The sequence below is a fragment of the Myotis yumanensis genome, unplaced genomic scaffold (assembly GCF_028538775.1).
Source record: "Myotis yumanensis isolate MYYU_CA2020_CCGP unplaced genomic scaffold, mMyoYum1.0.hap1 SCAF_10, whole genome shotgun sequence".
Taxonomy (NCBI): Eukaryota; Metazoa; Chordata; class Mammalia; order Chiroptera; family Vespertilionidae; genus Myotis; species Myotis yumanensis.
The window spans coordinates 61,820,047-61,845,769 of record NW_027223761.1 but is presented as its reverse complement, the minus strand read 5'-3'; the positions used below and the strand labels follow the sequence as shown (position 1 = coordinate 61,845,769).

Below are 25,723 nucleotides of genomic sequence, written 5' to 3'. Positions count from 1 at the left end.
GCATAAGCTTCCTAGGGCTACCATAACAAAGTACCAAGACTTGGTAGCTTAAAACAATAGAAGTGTATTCTATCAGAGTTCTAGAGGCGAGAGGTCTAAAATCAAGGTGTTGGGGGCGGGGTCATGTTCTCTCCGAAGGCTCTAAAGGGGATCGATCCTTCCTTGCCTCTTTCTAGCTTCTGGTGGATTCTGGCAGTTCCTGGCATGTACATGCATTGCTCCAATCTCACCTCTATCTTCACACGCCTTCTCCTCTGTGTATTTATGTCTCTCCTCTTCCCATAAGGACACCTAGTTCAGTATAAACTCATCTTAAGTCATTACATTTGCAAAGGCTAATTCCAAATAAGGTACATTCATAGATACCTAGGGTTTGGACTTAAGCATGTATTTTTTTGGGGGGGTTGGGGGGGGACACAATTCAACCCACATGTATCAACAATCTTTATTTCCAAGATTGGAAAATAGCACCGCATTTTCAATAGAAGCAAGGGGTACTGTCTAGCCAAAACCCAGTGCTAAATTGCATGTAGCAGTACACTTAAGACATGTTTAAAGAGATTTAGGGATATATATGCATTTACAAGTCAGATAAGCAAGTGATGAAATAGTTGCTTATCTTCTGGGTGACAAAGAGTTCTTAACCCCTTTCTCTCGAGATGGGTTCACTAACCTGAGATGGAATATGAAGGAACTAAATCAGAATCTGCAAACAGCTGAATACATAAACATATTTTCACAGAAGACAAGTCCAAGGAATAGAGTGATACCAAACAGCATTATTTACTATTGAGAAAAGTATAATAGGACACACCATGGATATGCAAATTAGACTTCCCTTTCATATTCAGAAAATGGATACAAACACATTTGATTTTGCTTCAACTCTATCTACAATTGAGCCATCGAATGCTTCTGTCCACCCTAGTGACTCTACGACTGTTAAGATTAAATGCATAATATCTTGGTCCACTGAAGAAAAGGAAGAAATCTATTTAAAAAAAAAGATAAAGTTTTGAATTAGTCTGTGGAAGTAAGATTTCCGATGTTCTCAATTAAAAATACTCCACTCCTATCCCATAACATTCAAATGCAAATATGCCACTTAAAATATTGAAACAAATTAGTTTTTTTTTCTACTTACCATTCTCCTGGAAAACTGCATCAACTCTACTGTCTATTCCTTGAAAGGTACTTGCTATGCTTTTGGGATAACCTGGTTCCATGGATTGTCTTTCATTATCATATCTGATGAGAAAAAAAAATCCTGTGTTTTAAGGCCAATACAGTATGTAAGTATAATGGCTTTATTTAAATTGCATATGTCCTTTTTACTGGGACTAAGAATGGGTAACTTTTAAAATTTGCACCCATTTATAAAATATATGGGTATCATTATTACTAAAATAGGTTTTTGATTACTGGTGCAGTGTTATTTTTAAAAAGAAGAGCTACATTTTCTAAGGCTTTTGGTTAACTGATACATAGTCTCTCCCTCTCTCTCTGAATAAATGTAAATAATAAGTCTAACTTGGGCACCAGATTTTGTAGGCTGTCTGGATTGCACTTGCTTAAGAATATTAGACTTTAACTCATAAATGAGAGTTAACCTAACTTTTTGCAGCCCATCCTAGTGCTTTATTAAGATTTGCTCCTGACATAGAATCTTCAATACCATTGTGCAGGCATTTTAATTTTATAAAAAATAAAAATTTCACCCTAGCCGGTTGGCTTAGTAGATAGAACGTCGGCCTGTGGACTGAAGGGTCCTGGGTTTGATTCCAGTCAAGGGCACATGCCTGCGATGTGGGCTCAATCTCCAATGGGGGGCATGTAGAAGGCAGTCGTTCAATGATTCTCTCTCATCATTGATGTTTCTATCTCTCTCCCTCTCCCTTCTTCTCTGAAATCAATAGTAAACAAAAAATTTTCAAAAGATATAGCAACAGCAATCATCGTATGAAAAAGAATGGCTATCAAAGACCAGCTAGGTTTTTAAAGTTTTCAGATGCCTCATTGTTAGTGGTTTGTAGACAGGGTAAATAAACATAGATTCAATCTCTAGTTGAACGAATAGTTGACCTTACCTCCAGAACTGGTTATTCACAAAGAAGTATGTTTTTGTCCTGTAGGAAACAGCTGCATCAATTGCTTGAACATTGCTTGGGAACCCGTAATTTGATATATCCTTGGGATAACCTTGCTGAATGTCATAGCCATTTAGAGCCCAGTACTGGTTGCCTGCAAATGATTCAGTTTATATGTGAGATAAAATTCTTCCTTTCCTACAAAATAATGTGTATCACTTGTTATTCATTGCATACGTTTATCATAGAAATGAAAATGGGACAAAGAGTCTTTAAAAAATAAAGGTGATAAAGTGAAGTTCATTGGGCTATAAGAGCCTCAGTGGTACTCTAGCTTCTATTTAAAAATTCTAACTTCTCACCTGGCAGGTGTGGCTCAGTGGTTGAGCATCAAAATATGAACCAGGAGGTCATGGTTTGATTTCCAATCAGGGCACTTGCTCTAGGTCAGTGATGCCGAACCTATGACACGCGTGTCAGAGGTGACACACGAACTCATTTTTTTTTGGTTGATTTTTCTTTGTTAAATGGCATTTAAATATATAAAATAAATATCAAAAATATAAGTCTTTGTTTTACTATGGTTGCACATATCAAAAAAATTTCTATATGTGACACGGCACCAGAGTTAAGTTAGGGTTTTTCAAAATGCTGACACACCAAGCTCAAAAGGTTCGCCATCACTGCTCTAGGTTGTGGGCTCGATCCCCAGTAGGGGCCATGCAGGAGGAAAAAAAATAAAAAGCTCCAACTTCTCAGGTTGACATCTCACAATTGGATGTCTTATTTTACATGACTTCTATACAGAAACTAAATTACAGCCTTGGGGAAACTTGAGGGTGGAGAAATACTAAAGTTTTTCTCACTTTGTAGATGAGAAAACTGAGGCTGGAAGGGGATACAACCTGCTCAAGTTTACACAGCAGTTAGTGGCAGAGATGGGACCAACTCAGGTCTCTAGACGAAGCCTGGCCAGCATAACACTCTCACTGGCTCACCTCTCTGAACCTGGGAGAAACCACACAAAAACCCTTTTCCCCTCCCTTCAGGCAGAACTAAAAAAAAATGAAACCTTCGGCAGTTACCTTTAAATAGGAAAACTAGGTCCCTGTCAGAATCCTCATAAGCAGCCTGTATACCAGTTGGCAGGGATGGCCAGAATAGGGAAATAAAATTGAGTTCAACTCTTCGTAGCTGAGGGTGCCTTCTCCAGAAGTATCTGATGGAGCACAAGGGAGAGAACACACACTATAGTCTATGTAGGAAGCTTCTGTGAGTCTTGGGTTAGTATGGGTCCTCATAAGATTGCTGGGAGATTATGACAATATAAGAAAAGCAAAGTTTCTAGCACAGTGACCAATATTGTTCATCTGGTCTGTTCTTTACAATTCCAGAGGTCATAAAAGTGACCTTATTTGATTACATTTTTGCACTGTCCCCTCCTCACTCATTGACAAGTCTTATTTTAGTCTCTTTCATTATTGTTCCTGCAAAAATGATGAGAATATTTAGAGTATTTAGCAAAAGCAATACAAGTACACTTAGCCTGTGATTACATAATCACCAAATAGACAAAGGGAAATAGAAAAATTCAATCTTTTGGATAGTCGCCCTACAGCTTAAGTGATAATTTCCATTTACTTGATTGAATTTGGGTGAATTGAATAATGTGCTGGTGTTGTGTAAACCTAGCTATGGAGTTCCCAAGTTAGCTAGAGCCCATGTCTCTTTACATCACCACAAACACCTGAATGTTCATAGATATTTTAGTTTTCTTTTGCTGGATGTTTCGAGTTGCCCAGAAACCACTAGAAATTCCAATGAGGCACATATGTGTAGAATTCGAAGGAAAGCTGAATAATGTGTAATATGCGACTTAATTAAAATATAGCATTAAGTTATGCCAGTAAAGTAAGCCAAAGGAAGGAACAGTTCAATCTTATACTTGTCTTTAAAGAACAGTATTTCTCCACGGAGTGTGGTGATAGCATCAAATGTCAGGCGGGGGTCACAGGCGGTGGGTGTGCTTGGTCCCGTTGGCTGGACAGGGTTGTCTGAAGGTCCTGAAAAACAAAAGGCTTTTTGTAAATGCAAGCACAGTGTGATTTTTTTTTTTTTTTTTTTTTTTTTGTATTTCAGCACTTTCCAGGGCGATGAAGCATCTTCACACGAAGAGGAACACTGCCCAACTACCACACAAGGCATCAATGTAACTGTACATTTGTCCCTCTTAAAATTTTTTAAAAAATAAGAGTCATGGTGATTTTCAGAGACAGTTCCAGGTTAAATTTTGCAGTTAATAAATTTGAATTCTATGCTCCACTTAAAATCCTAAATCACACCCTTCTCCTCCTTTTTGCTCCCTCTTTCTGCATTTTTTGGGTCTCTTAGTATCCAATTCCCACTCCTCCAAAATCCACCTTCAGAAAGGAACTGATACCAGACTTTTACCCCACAGCATAGATCTAAGTCAAATTTTAGCAATATAATTTTCTATAACTATTTGCACTTAGAAGTGTTTTTTCATTGTTGATTGAAGGGCTATATTAATAGTTAGGAGAACTTAAAACTTTGGTGAGCAAAGGAAGCAGATGTTTTCAGGGGAAAAGAAGTTGGGGAGGGAAGGCAGTTAGAGTAGGTCTCATCATTCCTAAAACTGCTACTATGATGATAAAAATTCCCTAGTTGTGGTGCCCTGGCAGGCTTGGTTTTGTAATTCTATCCCACCAGAGAGAACAGAATGCTCCCCCCAGTTCCATTCCACTTCGCTCTCCATTCCATTTCCTTCAACACTTTTTAATCACAGCCACTAGGGGGCAGGAGGGCAAGACGGAGGAGAGATGCAATGGTCTTACCCAGATAGTACTTTTATAACAGGGCCAAAGGCTTCTATATCCCTCCCTGAAGTTTCAGTCATGACTTTAAAAAACGTTTCTCTCCATTGCCATTCACATCACCCTCTCTCCCCTACAAACAACAATCTTAAGATACACGCACACACACACACACACACACACATATCTTCAATTTACATAGATTTGTATATTGTGCAGTTTAATTTGTACTCTGTATGATGTATCATTCTGTTTCTTTCCCACGAAGTGCAATGTTTTAAAGACCCATCCCTGTTGTTGCCACACGTACATGTAATTCAGTGCTTCTCGCTGCTGCACATGCTCTATGGCATGCATCCAGCACATTTCACCTGTGCATTCTCCTCCTAATAGACTCCCAAGTGCTCTCCAAGTTCTACCACCAGGAACAGGGACTGCAATGAATATCCTTGAACGCCCAGGTTTTACTACGTTCTGCAATGTTCTTCAGATGACCTTACCATAGATGGCCTGAATGCCATTGATGTCATCTTGAGGGAGCAAGTAGGTGCTGGTTTCACTGAAGGCGTAGTTGGGATACATCAGGGCACCAGGGTCAGAAGAGTGAGAGAGCCCCAAGGAATGGCCAAATTCGTGGGCAGCAACAAGAAACAAGTTGTAATCTGAAATGCAAGCATGTGTGGTGAGTGGCTTGGTGTACCCAAGGGTGGTGGAAGGATGATCTCAAGGAATGCAGCTACTGAGCCAAAATGGTCTGGAGAAATAGCCTTTCACGCCTGTCACTTTCTTTTTCTCTCCAGGGATATGAAGATTAGAAGGAATCAGGGTTCAGATTAGGTGACTATGAGCTTCACATCAAATTTTAGAATAAAATAAACCTGCCTTTATTGTGGTTCCCATGTTTCATGGATGTGGCCCTGAGGCTTAGGGAGATGTTAGCAGAGCCCTCACAGGTCTCATGACCCTCAGAAGCCCTCTCTTCCTGTGCACCCCTTTCAGTCTCCCAGGCCCTCAGGCCCATTAGCAGGGTCTCAGGAAACAGGCAGTTAGCTAGAAGCCTGCCAGGCAGCGGAGTAGCCTCAGGCACTGAGCTGACTCACTGCTCACCCAGAGCCCAGCACCAGCTCTTCCCTGTTCCAAGCTCTCCAAACAGCTTCCAGAATTCTCTACCAGAAAGAGACAAACCCTGACTCTAATTGCTCCATTCCCTCAATTTTTAACTTCACAAGCACAGAGCCATTCACAACTAGAAACTTAAAATTTCCAAGGCTCATACTTTTTTAATCAAATAAAGCCCAAGTTCATTTGCCAAGTCCAAGACCTCTCCACGTGGCTCCAGCAGACATCTGGGGGTTTGGCTTCCGATGTGAACCCCTCCATCCAGCCAGTCCACGTGCCATCTCATGGCACACTGTACATTTTCTCACATGCCTACATTGTAAATCAGAGCTGGGAGCACTCTCTTTATGCTAGGAAGTGTAATACTATTTCATCCTCACAACATTTTTGTCAAGTATGGTTAAAAATATTTTTACAGTAAGGAACTGAAGCACACAGATTTTGAATATCTTGTTGTTAGTCTTGTAACCAATCAGTGGTAGAGCTGGGGTTAAACCCAGGTATGATGGCAAGACTTGTGCTCTTACCACAATGTTCAACTTCCTATTGATAAGTAGCCTCATAAAATTCTCCCCATGCTCCAAGACTTGCTTTCTTGATCATTACATCTTTTTTTTTTTCATTTATGAGTGCATTACAAAGAGCACCTTTGAGTGACAGAGGCTCTGGGGGATTTATCACCATGCACAGTCTGGAAGGGGAAATGTATGCAAAAAAGATGAATGCATAGAGTAATGACAGCAGGTGGAGGATATAGAAAGGCTGTCAGTAAGTGTTCTCAGGAGGAGGCCTCATTTCCCGATGAAAGATAAGACTGGGTGGCATTGGACACAGCATGGGAAGAGAGAGATGTTGAAAGGCAGGGCTTGGGGTGTGGGGAAAGGCATTTTAGGAAAAGGAAGCAACAGGAGCTAGTACAGGGAAGTTAGAAAGTATATGGTGTGATTTAGGAACAGTCAGCACACAATGTGGCTGCAGCATGTGAACTATGAGAAGCCAAGAAAGATGAGGCTGGAAAGTCACCAAGAGCCTTCAATGCCAAGTGAAAGTGTTTGGACGTTATTTGGTCCATATGATGTATGCACTGAAAGTGTTAAGCAAGAGACTCATGAAGTCCCAGATAGACTTTTCAAAGACAAACCTTGCTGCAACGTTGGGAAAAGTCAGAGGGAGCAGAGATTGGAGGTGAACAGTCCAGGTGGGAACCTGGGTCATTTAATTCTGGTGAGAGGTCATGACCATCTGACCTAGCAGGTTGGCCAATAGGAATGCAGAGTGGTTGAGACTGTAATTTATCTGTGGGTACACACGGCTCTTAACACAGGGACTCAAGTAGAATAACACTCACAGCCTATGTGGGGAGGAAATGGTGAGAGGAACAAGGCCCGAGAGAAGGTAAAAGGTTCCCTTTCTATTATTTTCTAAAGTGCTCTGTGACATATTGTTTGTTACCCCAGGGCCTTGTGAAGTGTCATATGGACCACACGTACCTGTCCTTCTCCTCAAGAGTCCCACCTCTTTTTATTCTGAGCCTTCTCCTGAACAGGGTGGTCTGTTATGTAGAAACATACCATTGAAAAGGAGGTCGGTGAGCCCTAACCGGTTTGACTCAGTAGATAGAGCGCCGGCCTGCAGACTCAAGGGTCCCAGGTTCGATTCCGGTCAAGGGCATGTACCTTGGTTGCAGGCCCATACCCAGTAGGGAGTATGCAGGAGGCAGCTGATAGATGTCTCTCTCATCGATGTTTCTAACTCTCTATCCCTCTCCCTTCCTCTCTGTAAAAAATCAATAAAATATATATTAACAGAAAAGGAGGTCGGTGAAGACCCAGTAACTAGATGAAAAAGAAGATGGCTGCTCTTCACTAAGTAGGACAGTTTTCTAAATGAACCCAAATATTTCTGGGTTTCCAAAGATAGGACCTTTTACAAACATCATTAAATTTCAGAATACTAAGAGAAAGATACACCCGAGAGCAGCGGTCAGCGAACTTGTTTGGTAAAGGCCCAGGTAATGAGTGTTTTAGGCTTTGTGAGCCATGCGGCCTCTGTGGCAGCCACTCAACTCCGCCCTGGCAGCAGGAAAGCAGCCACAGATGACATGTGGGCAAACAAGTGTGGCCCTGTCCCGTCAACACGGAGTTTCCACAAACAGGGCCTATGATCTGTAGCTTTCTGATTTCTGCCCTAAGAAATGATCCGTAATTAGAGTCAGGATTTTTTTAAAACCTACATTGACTTAGTATCTTGAGATAGCAAAATTTTTAAATGGTCAGTTTGTGTGAGTTTGAAGTGTTATAATAACTTGGATGTGTGTGTGTGTGGTGTGTGATGTGTATTGTGAAGGGAAAATGTTTATTCAGAAGCTACATGTTGACCTGACCTTAGTTAACCTACTTTCAGAAGTTTTGGTCCATGTTTCTTCTGCATCAAAATGAGCATCTCCTCCAATACCTTGGCCTGGCTGGAAGGCATGGGCAAGGATTCCATTGGGCCCATCAAACGGAGAGTTGTCACCATGAGCTGAAATAAAACAATTTGTGTTAGGACGTTGCCAAGTCTCACTTCAGCCAGAGAAAGCAAAATTGAGCGTGACTGCTTCGAGCCCACCTCCTTGGACAAAGGCAATGTTGATGTCTGCTTCTCCCTGTGAGGCCTTGGTGAAGCTCAGGGGTGATACGTCACTCCAGACTTGAAAGGCTTTCTTAATAGCTGCTTCCACATCATCCTCTGACAATTGTGGGGTGTAGTTAATAATCCTTCAAAATGAGAAGATGTGTGAGGGCTCATCGTTTAGAACTCCAATAGCTCAAGTTTCTCCATTTTAGAGTGAATTACATACATGATGGGCTACCACTGGAGACGGTGTAAGGAGGGAGTGCAGAACTCAGGGTTGAAGACAGATATGGGTTCTGCACATGTTATTACATGTTTTTAAATTTAGCTTCTTTATTTATATAATGAGGATAATAAAATAGTACCCATGTCATAGAGTTGATATAGGGGGCTAAATACATGTAAAGCATTTAGTTCAGTATTTGGAAAATAGTAGCATTGAACAAATATTGAGTATTATTATTAGTAGTATTATTATTAGATGAATGGAAGGTGGGGCCAGTTTCTCTCCAGCAATGACTAAGCCTTTTTTTTTTTTTTTTAAATCCTATAGTGAGTTCTTAGACATTGACATTGACATAGTTCTCTTTAGATTATTAGAAGGAAGTAACAAATGACAGGCTTTGGAATGAAGAGATCTTTACCCTTTCATACTCATTCATTAGCATCTAAACTCTACAAGGGCAGAGATATTTATTTGCTTGTCTCTGGTGTATCTCAAGTCCTAGGACAGCGCCTGCCACATTATACATGCTCAATAACAACAGGATGCATGAGTACGTTTTGAAGCCCCTGGAATAGCACCTGTAGGTCAGGTTCGTGTGTTTCCACCTGGGGTATCCTGGGGTCAACATAAATTCACCAGTGTCGGGCACACCACAGCGAGGCTTTTGCATCATCTCCAGAGTTTCTGCATTGGGCTTCCCCGTCACGGTCAACCCGAAGAATTGCTGCATTTCCTTAAGCTTTTCAACAATCACACTGGCACTGTTCTTCCTTTCAGACTGGTAGATGTCCTTGGGTAACTGGTAGAACTTCTCCAGGTAATTCTGGACAAAGACAAACCTGTGAGGGAACTTGCTCTGAAATGACCTTCACTCCTCTGGGCATTTTGCATTCCTTTTAAGTTACCACAGACTTGAAACAGTCTAATATCCTGACAGCCACAGAAACAGAAGACACAAATTTGTAGGTTGACTTTGAAAGAACAATGCCTATTTGAAAGAACAGCCCCCCACCCAGTCGGCACTCCAATTAATGTTTATACAAAAAAAAGGTATTTCATGAGGGATGAAGTACAAGGCCCATGCAAAATGCTAGACCACTCGCAGACTGCCTTATTTTTATATAAAAAATAGCATTAGCATTTGTTGACTTCTTGAGATATTAGCTGAATCAATGCAAATTCTCTCTTTTAGTCCTCTTTTCACTGTTATAGTGGGGGCTTACTCCTCCCTCATTAAGTGGGGGCGTATAAAATAAATAAAATAGCCCTAGCCGGTTTGGCTCACTGGGTGGAGCGTCGGACTGGGGACTGAAGAGTCCCGGGTTCGATTCCAGTCAAGGGCATGTACCTTGGTTGCAGGCACATCCCCAGTAGGGGGTGTGCAGGAGGCAGCTGATCAATGCTTCTCTCTCATCAATGTTTCTAGCTCTCTATCCCTCTCCCTTCCTCTCTGTAAAAAAATCAATAAAATATGTGTTTAAAAAATAAATTAATTAATTAAATAAAATAAAAATATAAAACCACTCTGAAAAAAGAAAGAAATGCAGGTGCAGAGAAGGAAGGAACTGGCCAAGATGACAATTCAGGTCCCAACTCATCATATTGCTTCTCAAGTGGGAATTCACAATTTCATAAAAGAACATATGTGCATACCCCATGGACACAGACAATATTTTGGTAAAGGCCAAGAAAGGTGTAGGTGGAGGAGGGTGGAAGTGAGCAAGGGGGGGGGGGGGGGAGGACAGGGGGGTATTTCCTGCAATAATGTTAATACTAAAAATTTTTAGGAAAAAAAAAAATGGCCCTAGCTGGTTTTACTCAGTGGATAGAGCATTGGCCTGTTGACCAAGGGATTCTGGTTTCAATTCTGGTCAAGGGCACATACCTCAGTTGCAGGCTCTTCCCTGGCCTCAGCCCTGGTTGGGACTCATGCAGGAGGCAACAAATCAATGTATTTTTCTCACATTGATATTTCTCTCTGTCTTTCCCTCTCTCTTCCACTCTCTCTAAAAATTATTGGAAAAACATCCTCTGGTGAGAATTAAAAATAATAAAATAAAGAAAAAAAGGAACGAATTAATCAATCAATCAATAAATAAAAATTGAATAAATAAAAAAAGAAGTCCAAATAAGTTTTTGGGCAACAGCAGCCTCACTGACATTAACATTTTATGCGGCCCAGAAACTCTTTTAAAAGGGCCAACACTCATTAGGAGGTAGCAGGGGTCCTCAAACTACGGCCCACGGGCCACATGCAGCCCGCCGAAAACATTTATCCGGCCCGCCGGGTGTTTTTGCCACCGCTATGTGCATAGGAATTTGTTCATAGTTTTTTTTTTTAAACTATAATCCGGCCCTCCAACGGTCTGAGGGACAGTGAACTGGCCTTCTGTTTAAAAAGTTTGAGGACCCGTGAGGTAAAGGTTCTGGTGGGGGGGGGGGGGAGGGTGCGGGGGGGGGGGGAAGCTGTGTGCAGGCAGTCTTAAAATTTCTTAAGCAGCCTTTGAATTCTGGGCACTTTGTAAGTGACAGAGGACAGGGCACTTTGGGGCTCTCACAAGCTGTGGGATCAGATTGGTTTTGGTTCCAATCTTATTTCTGCCACAAATTAACTGTGAGTTCTTGGACATATCACTTAACTGATTTAAGAGTCACTTTGGTCTCTTAAAGAGGAAATTAATAATAATAATACCTCTTTCACACGGTTGTCATAAGGATGAAACTAGATAATATTTCAGAATAAATACTGAATAAACTAGCTATTAGCCAGGGTTACTATTACCATTATAAGAGATACTGTTAAAATGTAAAAGATAAAAAGAAAAAGAAATAAGCACAACGCTTTTCTAAAACTGGAATGCTAAGAAAATCACGTATGACAAGTTTGGGACAGCTTTCTCTTGTGCGTCTTAAAAATTTGGCCTAATGTTCATGCTGGGAATCAACAGAAAAAGGCTATTGGTGCTGCTTTTACAATGCTTCCAAGAGTGTATACAAAGCCCCATGATCTGGTGTAGGGAAATCTGCTTACACTATTTTATGCTAAACTGATATTTTCCCTTATAATTTCCCATCCTCCTGCTCTCTTGTGCACCTGGGATTTTGGGCTGCAAAGACAGTCAGATGGAAGGAGCCAGTTGAATAACTGGGTTGCAGATGAACTGGAGGAAAATCTTAGGTAAGTCGAAGAGAAAACCGCTCGGTTGTGTAATTAAAATCACTCCTTCCCAAAGGGTTCCCCAGATGGAGGCAGCTCAGCAGCAGTGTTTGGCCAGGATTTGAAGAGCCTGGCTTTCAGAGGATTCAGCTTGGAACTCCCAAACCATTGAAAGGAGATGTTTAAGCTCCAACAGATTATCCACATAATTTCTTTCAGGCTGTTTTAATTAAAAGGAGAAAACAACCCATACAATTTCCTAATTACCAGCAAATCAACCACCCACCTGATCGTTAATTTACCTGAACAACTTCTATATATTTTTCTCCTTTGGGTTGAGAAGATACTGGAAAGGCCTTGAAAAGCTGCGTGTGGAATAAGAGCAGAAGTGGGAGCACCTTCAGACTGGACATGGCCTTCCCTCCAAACGCCATCTCCCCTGGCCTTCCGCACTGCCGCTCTGGGTAGGGTCCTTCCCCGGGGGGTGCCCAGACGTTCACAGGATCATGTATGTGTCCCTCGCTGCTCTCTTGGTCCCTTATAAAGCTGTGTCTTAAACAATTGCCACAACGGGAATGTGAAGAAACACAAGTTAACTACACGCTGACAATTTTGCAATGTTAAAATGTGATTTAGTACCCGGCCAATGAGGGAGTCTTTCAACAGAAAAACAGTGCAATTTACTACACTTTGCTTTTGGGGTTTTTAGTTAGATATTAACTTTTGCAAAATCGTCTGGTCAAGGAAAAAGAATAGAGATTAATTGTGAAGTTATGAACAGCAGTCATCTACGGCTTACACGTATACCGGGGGATATTGTTTGTTAGTGGTAGGTAACTTGGGACCAGGAAGCCCAATTTGAGAGCCTCTGCACTCACCACCCTTGCTGTTTGTGAGGGGTGTGTTGGGAGTGTTATCACAAAGCAGGATTTGTATGGGGGTCTCAGAGCAGCTCTGAAGGTTGTGGTTTTTGCATCAATGTATTAGAAAATCCCTCGCCCTAACCGGTTTGGCTCAGTGGATAGAGTGTTGGCCTGCAGACTGAAGGGTCCCAGGTTCGATTCTGATCAAGGGCATGTACCCAGTAGGGGGTGTGCAGGAGGCAGCTGATTGATGTTTCTAACTCTCTATCCTTTTCCCTTCCTCTCTGTAAAAAATCAATAAAATATATTATAAAAAAAAGAAAGAAAGAAAATCCCCAACCTGCAAGATGGATTTTCCACAGGAAAGACAAGGAAAGCAATACTGAGGATGATAATAATTGACATTGATTGGATATTTATTGTGTCCCAGACATATGTGCTGTAACTATATCACCTCAGGTCACCCTCACACAGCCTTGGGAGGTAGGTGCTATTATAATCTGTATTTTGCACAGGAACTCAAATCTGGAGAAGTGAGGTGACTTGTATAAGAGTCACACACTATGATTGTAGGGGAGCCAGTATTCAATCCAGGTGGAATGTTTAGGGAGACGGAGCCTACGCTGGTATATCAGGCTGTTTTATAGTCTCCACTGGGGGCTCGGCTGGCCCCTAATGAGCAATAGCTCCAGGCCAGCAATAACTGGGATACTGTGGCTTGTGTTCCGAGAGAAGGAGACGAACAAGAGGGAGAATGAGACTAAGTGGAGTATTTGCAGACTATGTGGCTACACAGAGGGCTGTATTGGTGAGGGGCCCTTGTGCATGCTTTTCAAATTATGTCACTTCTTTCTACTTATTCTAACTCTACATACATGTAAATTATGTTACCTTACCATACAGTTTTTGTATATATTCATTTACATATATTCTAAAGGGCATTCTTTATGTATTCTTGTATATAAATCTATACTAATAAAAAGGTAATATGTTAATTAGACTGGACATCTTCTAGATGTCCTTCTGGACGAAGCCATGGTGGCGGGGGCTAAGGCAGAGGCAGTTAGGGGCGATCAGGCCATCAGGGGAGGGCAGTCAGGGGCAATCAGGCTGGCAGGGGGGCTGTTAGGAGGCTATCAGGTTGGCTGGGGGGCAGTTAGGAGCAATCAGGCTGGCAGGGGAGGTCAGTTAGGGGTGATCAGGTTGGCAGGGGGCAGTTAGGGAGTGATCAGGGTGGTAGGGAAGCAGTTAGGGGAATCAGGCCAGCAGGCAGAGTGGTTAGGAGCCAGTGGTCCAGGATTGCGAGAGGAATGTCTGACTGCAGGGTTAGACCCGATCCCTGTGGTCAGACATCCCCCAAGGGGTTCCGGATTGGAGAGGGTGCAGGCCAGGCTGATATACATAAACATGTATGATATATAATGTCTTAATATGTAAATAATGTCTTTGTTTAGGATGTTATTATAAGTAGTTCAGCTCCCTCCTGATGTTGCTTATATTCTTTGTAAACAATCCAGAATAATGTGTCTTGGGTTAGAACATATCTGGAGAGCAGATTAATGTTCATGACGTAGATTCCTGCATTCACTCAGTAAACATTTCCTTCTATCTACCATATGCCAGGTACTGTGGTAGATAATAGGTTATTGGAAATCAGTGAATAGTAGTTCAGATAAAATGCTGTCTGAAGGAAAGAACAATGGTGGGGGGAAGTGCAGTCAAGGGAGGCTTCATGATGGAGGTAGAATTTGAACTGAACTTTGAAGGAGAAGTAGATTGTGAACATGTAGAGTTGTGATGGTTCATCCCCTGTACACATGTGGTAGCTCCCCTCACCCCAAGTTCAAGATGTTCTAAGGTCATGTTCTTATTATCCCCAAATGGGTGCACAGCTTAGTCATGATGTGGCTTCTTCCATATCAGGTCTTTCCTTATTGAATAAGAATGTCTTAACATTGGTCTACTTTATGTTGAGTTATTTTGATGCGCTGACTTATTTATAAGATTTATAAACATAGTTTCTTCTGAACATAATGGTAAGTGATTTAGATAAGAATTCAACACTTTGGTGAACTCAGTTCTCTGGCATGTTGTGTTAAAAACAGAATTGTTGGGTCTGGATCCCTGACAACAGGTCCAGCTCGAGTGGTGTGATGGAGAAGGCCATGTTTGTTTCCAGGGCCTCCAGCTTCTGCTTTCTGAATCCTTTCTTCACATCTGACCACCACCTGCCTGCACTGTGTCTGTGCCTTACCCCTTCTGATGCCCGGAACTCAGAGTTCTCTTAGGCCATCTTCTGGAAATCCTGCATCTGGGAGAGGATCAACGATGTCATTTACACCTTAGTGTAAGCTTAGGGGCTATTTTCTTTTAAGCCAATTTCTTTTTTTTTTAATATATTTTTATTGATTTTTTACAGAGAGGAAGGGAGAGAGATAGAGAGTTAGAAACATCGATGAAAGAGAAACATCGACCAGCTGCCTCCTGCACATCTCCCACTGGGGACGTGCCCGCAACCCAGGTACATGCCCTTGACCGGAATCGAACCTGGGACCCCTCAGTCCGCAGGCCGACGCTCTATCCACTGAGCCAAACCGGTTTCGGCAAAGCCAATTTCTTACTAGGAAAAAAACCAAACCAAACAAGCAAATCGAAAAACAAAAATAAAGCAAAAAACATTGTTTCCTATTAGTTTCAGAGAAAGGAGGAAGATAAAGAAAACTTAGTTTCAGCCCTGGTCAATGGCTCAGTTGGTTGGAGCATCATCCCATACACCAAAAAGTTGTGGGGTTAGATTCCTGATCAAGGTCCATGCCTACATTGCAGGTTTGATCCATGGTTGGAGTGAGTACAGAGGGCAACTGATTGATGTTTCGCTCTCATTTCAATGTTTCTCTCCCCCCCCCCCTTCCTATCTCTCTCTCTCTCTCAAGAAAAATCAATAAAAACATATCCTTGGGTGATGGTTAAAAATAAAAAAGAAAATTTCATTTTGAACAGAGACAATACAGTATAAGACAGTGGAGTATCTTTCTATCTCACTACTGCCATCCCCTGATGGGTCACCCCCACAGCAGCGATAAAAAATTGTATTTTTATTACTCAGTTTTGCTTTTCAGGTCTAAGAAGAAAAAACTGATTGCATAGATATAGTCTGTTTTCTTTGTAGTTAAAAAAAATGGGTCCAGCCAGCAGGGATGGGCAAAGGTAACTGGGAAAGCTGCCTGGAGGTGTTCATGTGTGCCTGGATCTTGAAGGCTGAGTAAGGGTTTGCCAGCAAGGAATGTAATCCTGTAGAGGAAGTAGCATGCACTAAGCTCAGAAGTGTATCCAGTGAAGCACATGGCTAATTTGATGCATATAAGCCAAGGCAAAATATCCTTTGCATCAGGCATTTTTGAGCTTTGATGATCAGGATGGAGGCCTACACACTTTGATCAAATTAATAGAATAATTTTTGGGTCAGTTATGCTGAAGGGTAAAGAATATTGCACTTGAAATTATACTACTGAGTTCCAATTGTAGCTCTGCCACTTTCTATTTATGCAACTTTAGCAAATCATTTCAATTCTTCTGAGCCTCAACTTTCACATTTGTTGAAAGTTGGTACATTAACATCTCCCTTGGACAGCATCGAGAGGATTAGATGAGGTGGTATATGGAAAAGTCTGAGTAAATCCTCCAGTGTGGTATCCTCTTTGTATTGTGAATGTGATGAAGTGATAGATGTGTTAGTTCATGTGTCCATTCCGTGAATTCAGTTAGTAATGTTGAGAAGGTCCTCTTTTTGGAAGGAGAACTGCTTCAAAGGTAAGCCACAGAGTGATGAAGTAATTTCTACAGTTTCTTTCAGTATCCAGTGCTGGGTGCAGCCAGGGAATATATGCATTTAACTTATGCACCCTTTACACAGAGTAGAAATGGTTATGTTAAAATCCTACAAACCACCATGAGCCAAACGCTGAGCTAAGCTGGCAGTCATTACTATTGGGGGAGGAAACTCTGTAGGACTCTTAGATGTTCACTATGTATCATCGCCCTAAGCTCCAAAGCAATCTAAAGAAGTAAGGGTTATTATTCCCATCTCTCTATATAAAAGCCAAGTGACTAAAATGCTGGAATGACTGGAACGACCGGTCGCTATGACACGCACTGTGGCAGGCCAACTGGCCTGATTGGGTGGCAGCCCCTCCCCTGTCCTGCCCTGGCCCCTGATCAGCCCCTCCTCCCTGCTGGCCTGGCCTGATAGGCCCCCCTTAGGGCGGACTGGCTGGACCCTACCTGTGCATGAATTCATGCACTGGGCCTCTAGTTTTAAAGATAAGGACATTGAGGTTCAGAGATCTGATTCAAACTTACCTTTCCACTTATTCTTCCTAGTAACCCCCTTTGATCTCTCAGTAGGAAAAATTCAAAATAACACAATGGTTCTCAGTCTTGGTTCTATATCAGAATCTGCATTAAAAATACAGATGTAAGCTTCACTTTTGCTACTGAGTCAGAATCTCTGGGGTGGGCCTCAGGCACACATAATTTCTGAGAGCATCTCAGGTGACTCTGAGGATGAGTTAAGAACCTCTGTCGTAAGAGAGGATAGAGAACATGCAAGAGGTGTGGTAAACAGCCACATCTTTAAGATTTAAAGGAAGGAACAATCATATCCTATTGGGGAGATCAGCAAACCCTTCATAGAAGGAGTGGTCCTTGAGATGAATACTGAATGATGGATTGAATTTTGGCATTGAGACTGGGGTGAATAAGAGTGAGATTGGAAAAAACAAAAAACAAAGGCAGAGAGATGAGAAACCTGGGGTTATACAGGTAGGTTTACAGTTGTGAGTATGTGAAACACAAAGTTTATTCTTGTATTATTATTCATTCACTAGAGGCCCAGCGCATGAAATTTGTGCATGGGGGTGGGGGGGTCCCCCTCAGCCCAGCCTGTACCCTCTTCAATCTGGGACCCTCTCGAGGGATGTCCAACTGCTGGTTTAGGCCTGATAAACTGGCAGTCGGACATCCCTCTCACAACCCGGGACTGTTGGCTCCTAACTGCTCAACTGCCTGCCAGATCACCCCTAACTGGTCCCCCTGCCAGCCTGATCATCCCTAACCACCTCTGCCTACTGGCCTGATTGCTCCCAACTTCCCCCCTCTGCCAGCCTGGTCACCCCTAACCGTCCCCACTGCTGGCCTGGTCCCCCCTTACTGCCCCCCTGCAGGCCTGTTCACCCCCAACTGCCCCCCTGCTGGCCTGGTTGCCCCCAACTCCCCCTGGCCCCACCGACCTGGTCACCCCATGCAACCTGCTGCTTAGTCGTTTGGTCGTCCTCACTAACCCCCATGCAAGCCTTGTCGCCCCAAGCAGCCTCCTGTTCGGTCGTTACTGTTACTGTGATGGTGTCCTGGACAATTTGCATATTCCTCTATTATTAGTATAGATTATTGTACTATTCATTTGTATGACAACTGTAAGGCTCCTTTTGCCCACCCTAGTATGTGGGGATTAACAAGGTTCTAGGTGATTTAGCATAGATTTTATAAAGAGAAGCAGGCTGGGGTGGTAGACTGGAGCCAGATGGTGGAGGGGCAGAAATTGAACATAGAAAATGTTCAACAATGCAGTCATTGTTGGCTTCTGAGCTGAGTTATAATGCTTACGTGGCCACAGTGTCCTGGACAGACTAAGGCGGGGAAAAGTGTAAGTAAGGAGAATTATGAAGTGTTGTTGAAATAATTTATTTTATTTTAAAAATCATTTGGAAATATTCTAGTAAGACAGAAATACATGCTAATTTGTTTTTAAAAATTTTGAATACTCAGAAATATGAAAAAATAGATATGGAGCTTCCTAAGACCCTCACCTCACGTCCATCTATTCCTAGAGCCATGGTCGGCATACTGCGGCTCGAGAGCCACATGCGGCTCTTTTGCCCCTTGAGTGTGGCTCTTCCTAAGCCTTAGGAGTACCCTAATTAAGTTAATAACAATGTACCTACCTATATAGTTTAAGTTTAAAAACTTTGGCTCTCAAAAGAAATTTCAATCGTTGTACTGTTGATATTTGGCTCTGTTGACTAATGAGTTTACCAACCACTGCTCTAGAGCAGCGGTTCTCAACCTGTGGGTCGCGACCCCTTTGGGGGTCGAACGACCTTTTCACAGGGGTTGCCTAAGACCATCGGAAAACACATATATAATTACATATTGTTTTGGTGATTAATCACTATGCTTTAATTATGTTCAATTTGTAACAATGAAAATACATCCTGCATATTAGATATTTACATGATGATTCATAACAGTAACAAAATTACAGTTATGAAGTAGCAATGAAAATAATTTTATGGTTGGGGGTCACCACAACATGAGGAACTCTATTAAAGGGTCGGGGCATTAGGAAGTTGAGAACCACTGCTCTAGAGGTACCCACAGTTAACACTTTGATACGTCGCCATCCAGATATTTGTGTATGTCTTAATGCCATGTATTAAAGATTTTTTGTTAGAGAAGAAGTTTCCAGGACCACAGTGTGTCCCCAGTGTAAAATGTCAGATGCTCCAGGCCTATGCTGGTGCAGAGAAGCAAACAAGGCCTAAAGACTACACTTGTCATTCAGTCATGCTAGTGGTGGTCATGCCCATGTGAAACCAATAGAGGGCGCCCAGAGTCCACTTGGGCAGTGAGCTGTTTGGTCAGGTCAATAGTCTGAAATAGAAATGTAAACACAGATGGCCATTATCTTATTTGATGAAGATGAGCCCAGGATTTGAACAAGGCAGGTTAGTTGGAGAACTGAGCATTGGAAACTCAGCGAAGGCTGATTAAAATGCACAATTTGCTGTAGCTGAGACGACAGAATGAGAAATTCTATAGAGTGGCCACAAAGTCCCTAAGCACACAATTTGTCCATTAACAGACCTCTTTTCACTGCCACATCATGGGTAGCTGCTTTAGAAGGTCCTGGATAGGGACATATTGAACCCAGAGTATTCATCACACAGCTCATTTCAACATGCTTCCCAGCTCTTCCTACGGCTGCTTGAGACCGTCGTTGAGGCAACAAGACAGTAAGTACATCAGCACATGAAGCTTTCTCAGCAGAGAGCAGGTTCTCAGGAAGGTCAGTGGATTATGGGTTGGAGATGGATCACACATGTGGAGGAGGGTGCAGAGTTGTCACAATTTGCTTTGGAGCCTGGTAAAAGAAAAAAATGGTAAGGCTGTCAACTAGCAGTGGGAGACTTAACTACCTACCACCAGCCCAGAAGAACCTGCAAGAAAATGGATATTTGTGCGGAGAATAGAAGGAAACATAGAAATATCTTCTTTCATAATCTCCTCCAGTACTAATTTGGTCTGAACCGCAGTCATCTCTTGCCAGGACAATAGACCTTGTTTTTATTTTTGCTATTCAGCAGTGGGCATGCATTGCTTTGTTCAATATGCTACAATTTTGATTTCACCCAGAGTGAAAATGTAAGTCATGACTATGACCTACAAGAAACTTTCTGATCTGGCCCATCTCTTACCTCAATTTCTACTCTTGGCTTCTGTCGCTCTGCTGGAGCCACACGGGCCATCTAGCTTTTCCTTGGCCCCATCAGTGTGCCCTATCTCAGGGCCTTTGCCTTGGCTATATTACCTCTGCTTGAACATTTCCTCAGAGACTGGTAGTAGAATAACCACTACTGAACTGTTTGTCAGAGCAGGGAGCTAGCAGCAGCCTGGGTGGCCCTTGTTCAGAAGCTGGTAAAAGGAGGCTTGAATACAAGTGGCCAGACTACTATTCAAGTTACTTGTTCCTGCTCCTCCTTCAAGACTCCAATAAGGGACAACTTGTCAATAACTACTAACCAGGCTATTCTAATTAATACAGTGATCGGTTGATTTCTTCTCCTGCATTCCCCGCATGCTGTGTACTTTCCCCATCCCTATAATATTTGTCATCTTCTTACACACTTTGTTTTAACATTATATTTACTACCTATTATCTATGTTCTCTGGACAGAAATGTAAGCCCCATAAAGACATTCCCTGGGCTGGTGTGACTCAGGTGGTTGGAACATCATCCTGTACACCAAAAGAGAAGGGTTCGGTTCCCGGTTAGGGCACATACCCCGGTTGCCAGATTGATCCTCAGATGGGAAGCAACTGATTGATGTTGATGTTTCTCTTTCACATTGATGTCTCTCTCTTTCTCTCCCCTTCCCACCTTCCCCCTCCACTCCCTCCGTACTGCTTCTTTAAAAATCAATAAAAAACATGTCCTTGGGTGAGGATTAAAAAAAAAAAAAGATAACAAATTTCTCTTGCCTGGGAGACCACAAATAGTAAATATCTGCTGGTTCCAGGGAAGGCAAGGCAGCTGCATCTGTTCTGTGATAGACCAGGTCAATTGATACCAGGAAATTATGCAGGACATTAGTCAAGGGTGAATTGGTCTGGTCCTACTGAGTGAAGGGGTGGTAAGATACTCATCAAAAGTTAACAGTTACCAGAACCCATCACTCCTGAAAAATGTCAAGGTAGATTAAGGACATTGGATAATTTGATAGACTAGGTTATGGCCTGACATCTGAATTATCCTAAGGCTTATGAGTTTTTCAAGGGTCTAAAAACCTATTTGAGTCCGACAGGCATGGCTCAGTGGTTGCGTGCAGACCTGTGAACCAGGAGGTCATGGTTCAATTCCCTGTCAGGGTACATGGCCAGGTTGTGGGCTCGATCCCCTGTAGGGGGCATGCAGGAGGCAGCCAATCAATATGCCAGAATATGCGTGAATTCTGCTGAGTGGAAAAAGATATTTGAAGCGATTTGCACAGGCAATTAAATGTTCCAGCCCAGAAGAGCCACATGTCACCACGCACAATTCATTGTCCAGAACTAGTCACTTGGCCTCCAACCTACTACAAGTAGGCTAGAAGGTGTATTTCCCTCCATGTGCCCAGTGGATGAATCAATATAAAAATATATTTTAAAAAATAAAAAATAAAAAAATAAGACAGTGCTCATTATTTTGTTTACTGATATATCCAAGATGCCTAAAGCAGAGCATCCATGTAGACCACAGAGTAGGTGATCAGTATTTTTTAAATTAATGCATACTTAATATAATATTTGCTATGTGAAATATCTAGGCTATAAAATGGTATGTACAATATATTTTCATATCTATAACGACAAATATAAGCATGAAATATTAGAAATTTATAACCAAAAGTATTAACAGTGCTTATCATTGGGTGGTAAGATTACAGATGCTTTTTTTTATTTTTGGAGTGTATATTTAAAGATTTATTTTACTTTCTCCCCTTTCCTTCCTTCTCTTTCCTTCAGCTCCCTTTTCCATTTTCCTTTTTTAACTCAGACATTCATTTTGTTCATTGTAGCCCTCAGTTCAGGACATACGATCCTTATTAGTCTTTACTTAACTCCACCACTATTTTTATTATTGTTTTCCTCTTTACTCCAAACTGCAGCTCAAATGCCCTCCCCTGCCTAATGTACTTAATACAATCCTTCTAAGTGTTCATTCAAATCTGCATGTATTCTTGAAAAATATATAGTGTTGCTTTCTGTGTGGTTTTACTTTTTTATAAATGTTCTTGCACTTTACATTTCATTCTGCATCATACTTCTTTGATCAACACTTTGTTTTTTGTTCATGTTGCTCTAAAGTCATTCTAGTGTACTACTTCTCACGGCTGCATGGCATTCATTCAGAGAGATATATATCGCACATTCTACTTATCAGTTTCTAAACCAGGGCCACCCAGGCTGCAGCTAGTTCCCCGCTCTCACAAACCGTTCATTAGTGGTTATCCTACTACAGGTCTCCAAGGGACAATGGTCAGAATTCATACCCAGGAGTGGAATTACTGGAGTTAGGGCAAAGGCATTCTTACCGTACTGCCAGATTTTGCCTCACCATGCTTGTAGCAATTAACTCTCAACCAGCTGTGAATGAAGCTGGTAAGAGTTAATTTTTCCTATGTTCTTAGCAGCATTTAATATTATGGAAACTTTCAATTTCTGGCATATTGATAGGTATAAATTTGTATCTTGTTTACATAGTCTTTTCCCTAACTGAAAAGTAAGATTTTATATTTCTCCATATTCTCTTTGCTATCCAAGTTTCCCTTCCTCTTAATTATCAACTTATTTCCTTCACTGAATTTCTTATCTTTTTCTTGTTGAATTGTAGGAATTCCTTTTATAGACCATATATTAATCATTGCTTAGTTTCCTATGTTGCAAATATCATCTCTTTCAGTTTTTCTTTGTCCTCATTTTTTATCTCCCTCATTTAACATAATTCTTTAATTTTGATGTAGTCACACCTATCAGCCTTACCTGTTATGGTTTATGTCTTTTGGTGTTGTTTGCAATATTCTTTCTCACCTTAAGAAGGCAAAAATAGCCCTAACCGGTTTGGCTCAGTGGATGGAGCGTCGGCCTGCGGACTGAAGGGTCCCAGGTTCGATTCTGGTCAAGGGCATGTACCTTGGTTGCGGGCACATCCCCAGTAGGGAGTGTGCAGGAAGCAGCTGATCGATGTTTCTCTCTCATCGATGTTTCTAACTTTCTATCTATCCCTCTCCCTTCCTCTCTGTAAAAAATCAATAAAATACATTTTTTTAAAAAAGGCAAAAATATTATATTGTTTACATAGTTTTACTTTTTATATTGCGATCTTAAATTCATCCAAAGTTTAATTTTGTGCATGACTTATATCAGAGAGGATAGGCTAAATTATTCTGTAATTATAAGCCCTGAGTCCTTTAATGTCTCTTGAAGCAACAAAAGTTTACTTCTTGCTCCTGCTTCATGCATGATGGTTGGATAGAGGGGCTCTGCTCATGGCAGTGACTCAGATTGTCAGGCCTCCAGACGGGTATGATCTGAATTCTGGTGAGTGGAGAAAAGATATTTGAAGGGTTTTGCACAGTCAATTAAATGTTCCAGCCCAGAAGAGCCACATGTCACCACGCACAATTCACTGTCCAGAACTAGTCGTGTGGCCTCCAACCTACTACAAGTAGGCTAGAAGGTGTAATTTGCTCCATGTGTCCAGTGGACGAAGAACTGGAAATACATGGTAAGGAGTATATAGTATAATACAGGGGTGGGCAAACTTTTTGACTCGAGGGCCACAATGGGTTCTTAAACTGGACCGGAGGGCCAGAACAAAAGCATGGATGGAGTGTTTGTGTGAACTAATATAAATTCAAAGTAAACATCATTACATAAAAGGGTACGGTCTTTTTTTTTTTTAGTTTTATTCATTTAAATGGGCTGGATCCGGCCCGTGGGCCGTAGTTTGGCCACGGCTGGTATAATACATACAGGGTGTGTGGAAGATGGCTTCATGTCTGGTGGGACTCCGTTCTTCTTCTTTTTGTCAGAATTCTTAGCGCATTGAGTGAATTATTTTTCTTTATATAAACCTGAAAGTCAGTTTCTCAGGTTTCCTGGATACTCCTTTTGGGATTTAATTAAAGTGTCATCACATTTATGAATTAATTCATGGAAATTGTCATCTTTAGAGTATTAAATCATTCCATACATGAATATGATATTCTGTTTTTCTTATATATCTTTCATAGAGTCTCAGATTTTATTTATTAAGGTTTTGTTCTCTTTTTCTGCTAGATTATTTCCTAGGTCGATCATAGATTTTACTGCAGCTATTAGTATTTTACTGTCTATTTTTTACCTGCTTTTTGTTGTGAGTATATAGGAATAGAAATGATTTTGATGATATTGTATGGAATCCTTCAATTGTCTTTCTTGTCTGAAGAGTTTTGATTCTTTGGGTTTTTTTTTCTATATAAATGATCAAATTATCTGCAAATAATGGTAATTTGGGTAAATTTCTTTTAATTTTTATACCTGTTTTTATTTATTTATTTTTGGTCTTAACTTTTGGCCAGCCTGCCAGGACTATGCTGAACAAGTATTAGCGGTAGTAGGCACCCTACTCTTATTCCTATTAGTGTTTTCAGGCTTGTTAATATTAATTATTTGAGTGGTTTTGTAGGTAGTACCTTATAAGAATTGTATTTGCTTATAACTAGTGATGTTAAGTACTTTTTATTGACTATATGTCTTTTTTTGTGAAAAGTCTGATTTGATTAAGACTTTTATGCATTTTTTAATTGGATATTTATCATTTTAAAAGGACATCTGTAGGACCTTTTAATATATCCTGGGTAAAAAATGTTTGTCAGATATATGTATTACAAATACATCTTTCCCCTGTGATCTCATATTTCCATGGGAGTGTCAGTTTCCCTGGCCTCTTTAGATGGCGTTTAGCCTGAGTCTGGGCTTGTTGTCTTTGTTACTCTAGGGACTGGGATAGAATTAAAGCAGCTCAGGGTATGGTGCTTGGTGACAAAGTCTATACCCAACTACTCTTACTTCTCTTCCTCCTCAGTGGCTCCTCCCCTCAAGGACCACTCAGAAATTGTCTGGGGCTCTTTGTATTTCTGAGCGCCGTTGCTATGTCTGTACTTTTCTGATATCTGAGCTGGGAGGAAAAAAAGGAAGAATCCTTCAGGAGCTGGTGTGGTGGTTAGAGCATTGGCCCTGGGACTGAAGGCCCTGGGTTTAATTCATGCCTGGGTTGAAGACTCGATCCTAGGCCCTGGTCGGGGGCATGTGCGGGGGGTAACCAATCTCTCTCACACTGAGGTTTCTCTCTCTGTCTCTCCCCCTCCTTTCACTCTTTCTAAAAATCAATGGGAAAATATCCTCTGGTGAGGATTAACGACAAAAGAATGTCTATAATGTATAACATACAGAGCACTCCATGG

General features: G+C 41.5%; 1 protein-coding gene across 2 annotated transcripts; it reads right to left on the bottom strand.

Annotated features, from left to right (window-relative positions):
• Positions 1–887: 887 nt before the first annotated feature.
• Positions 888–12,452, bottom strand: MMP8 (matrix metallopeptidase 8). Of its 2 annotated transcripts, none has more exons than XM_070426910.1 (10): positions 12,342–12,452; positions 9,461–9,705; positions 8,651–8,799; positions 8,438–8,563; positions 5,422–5,583; positions 4,033–4,150; positions 3,173–3,306; positions 2,088–2,241; positions 1,145–1,248; positions 888–991 (listed from the first exon to the last, which is right to left on the bottom strand). In XM_070426910.1, exons 1-10 carry the CDS (start codon positions 12,450–12,452, stop codon positions 888–890), a joined length of 1,407 nt encoding a protein of 468 aa, XP_070283011.1. The 2 variants fall into 2 exon arrangements, with proteins under 2 accessions (XP_070283011.1, XP_070283012.1); XM_070426911.1 differs by having other exon boundaries at positions 12,351–12,452.
• Positions 12,453–25,723: the final 13,271 nt, after the last annotated feature.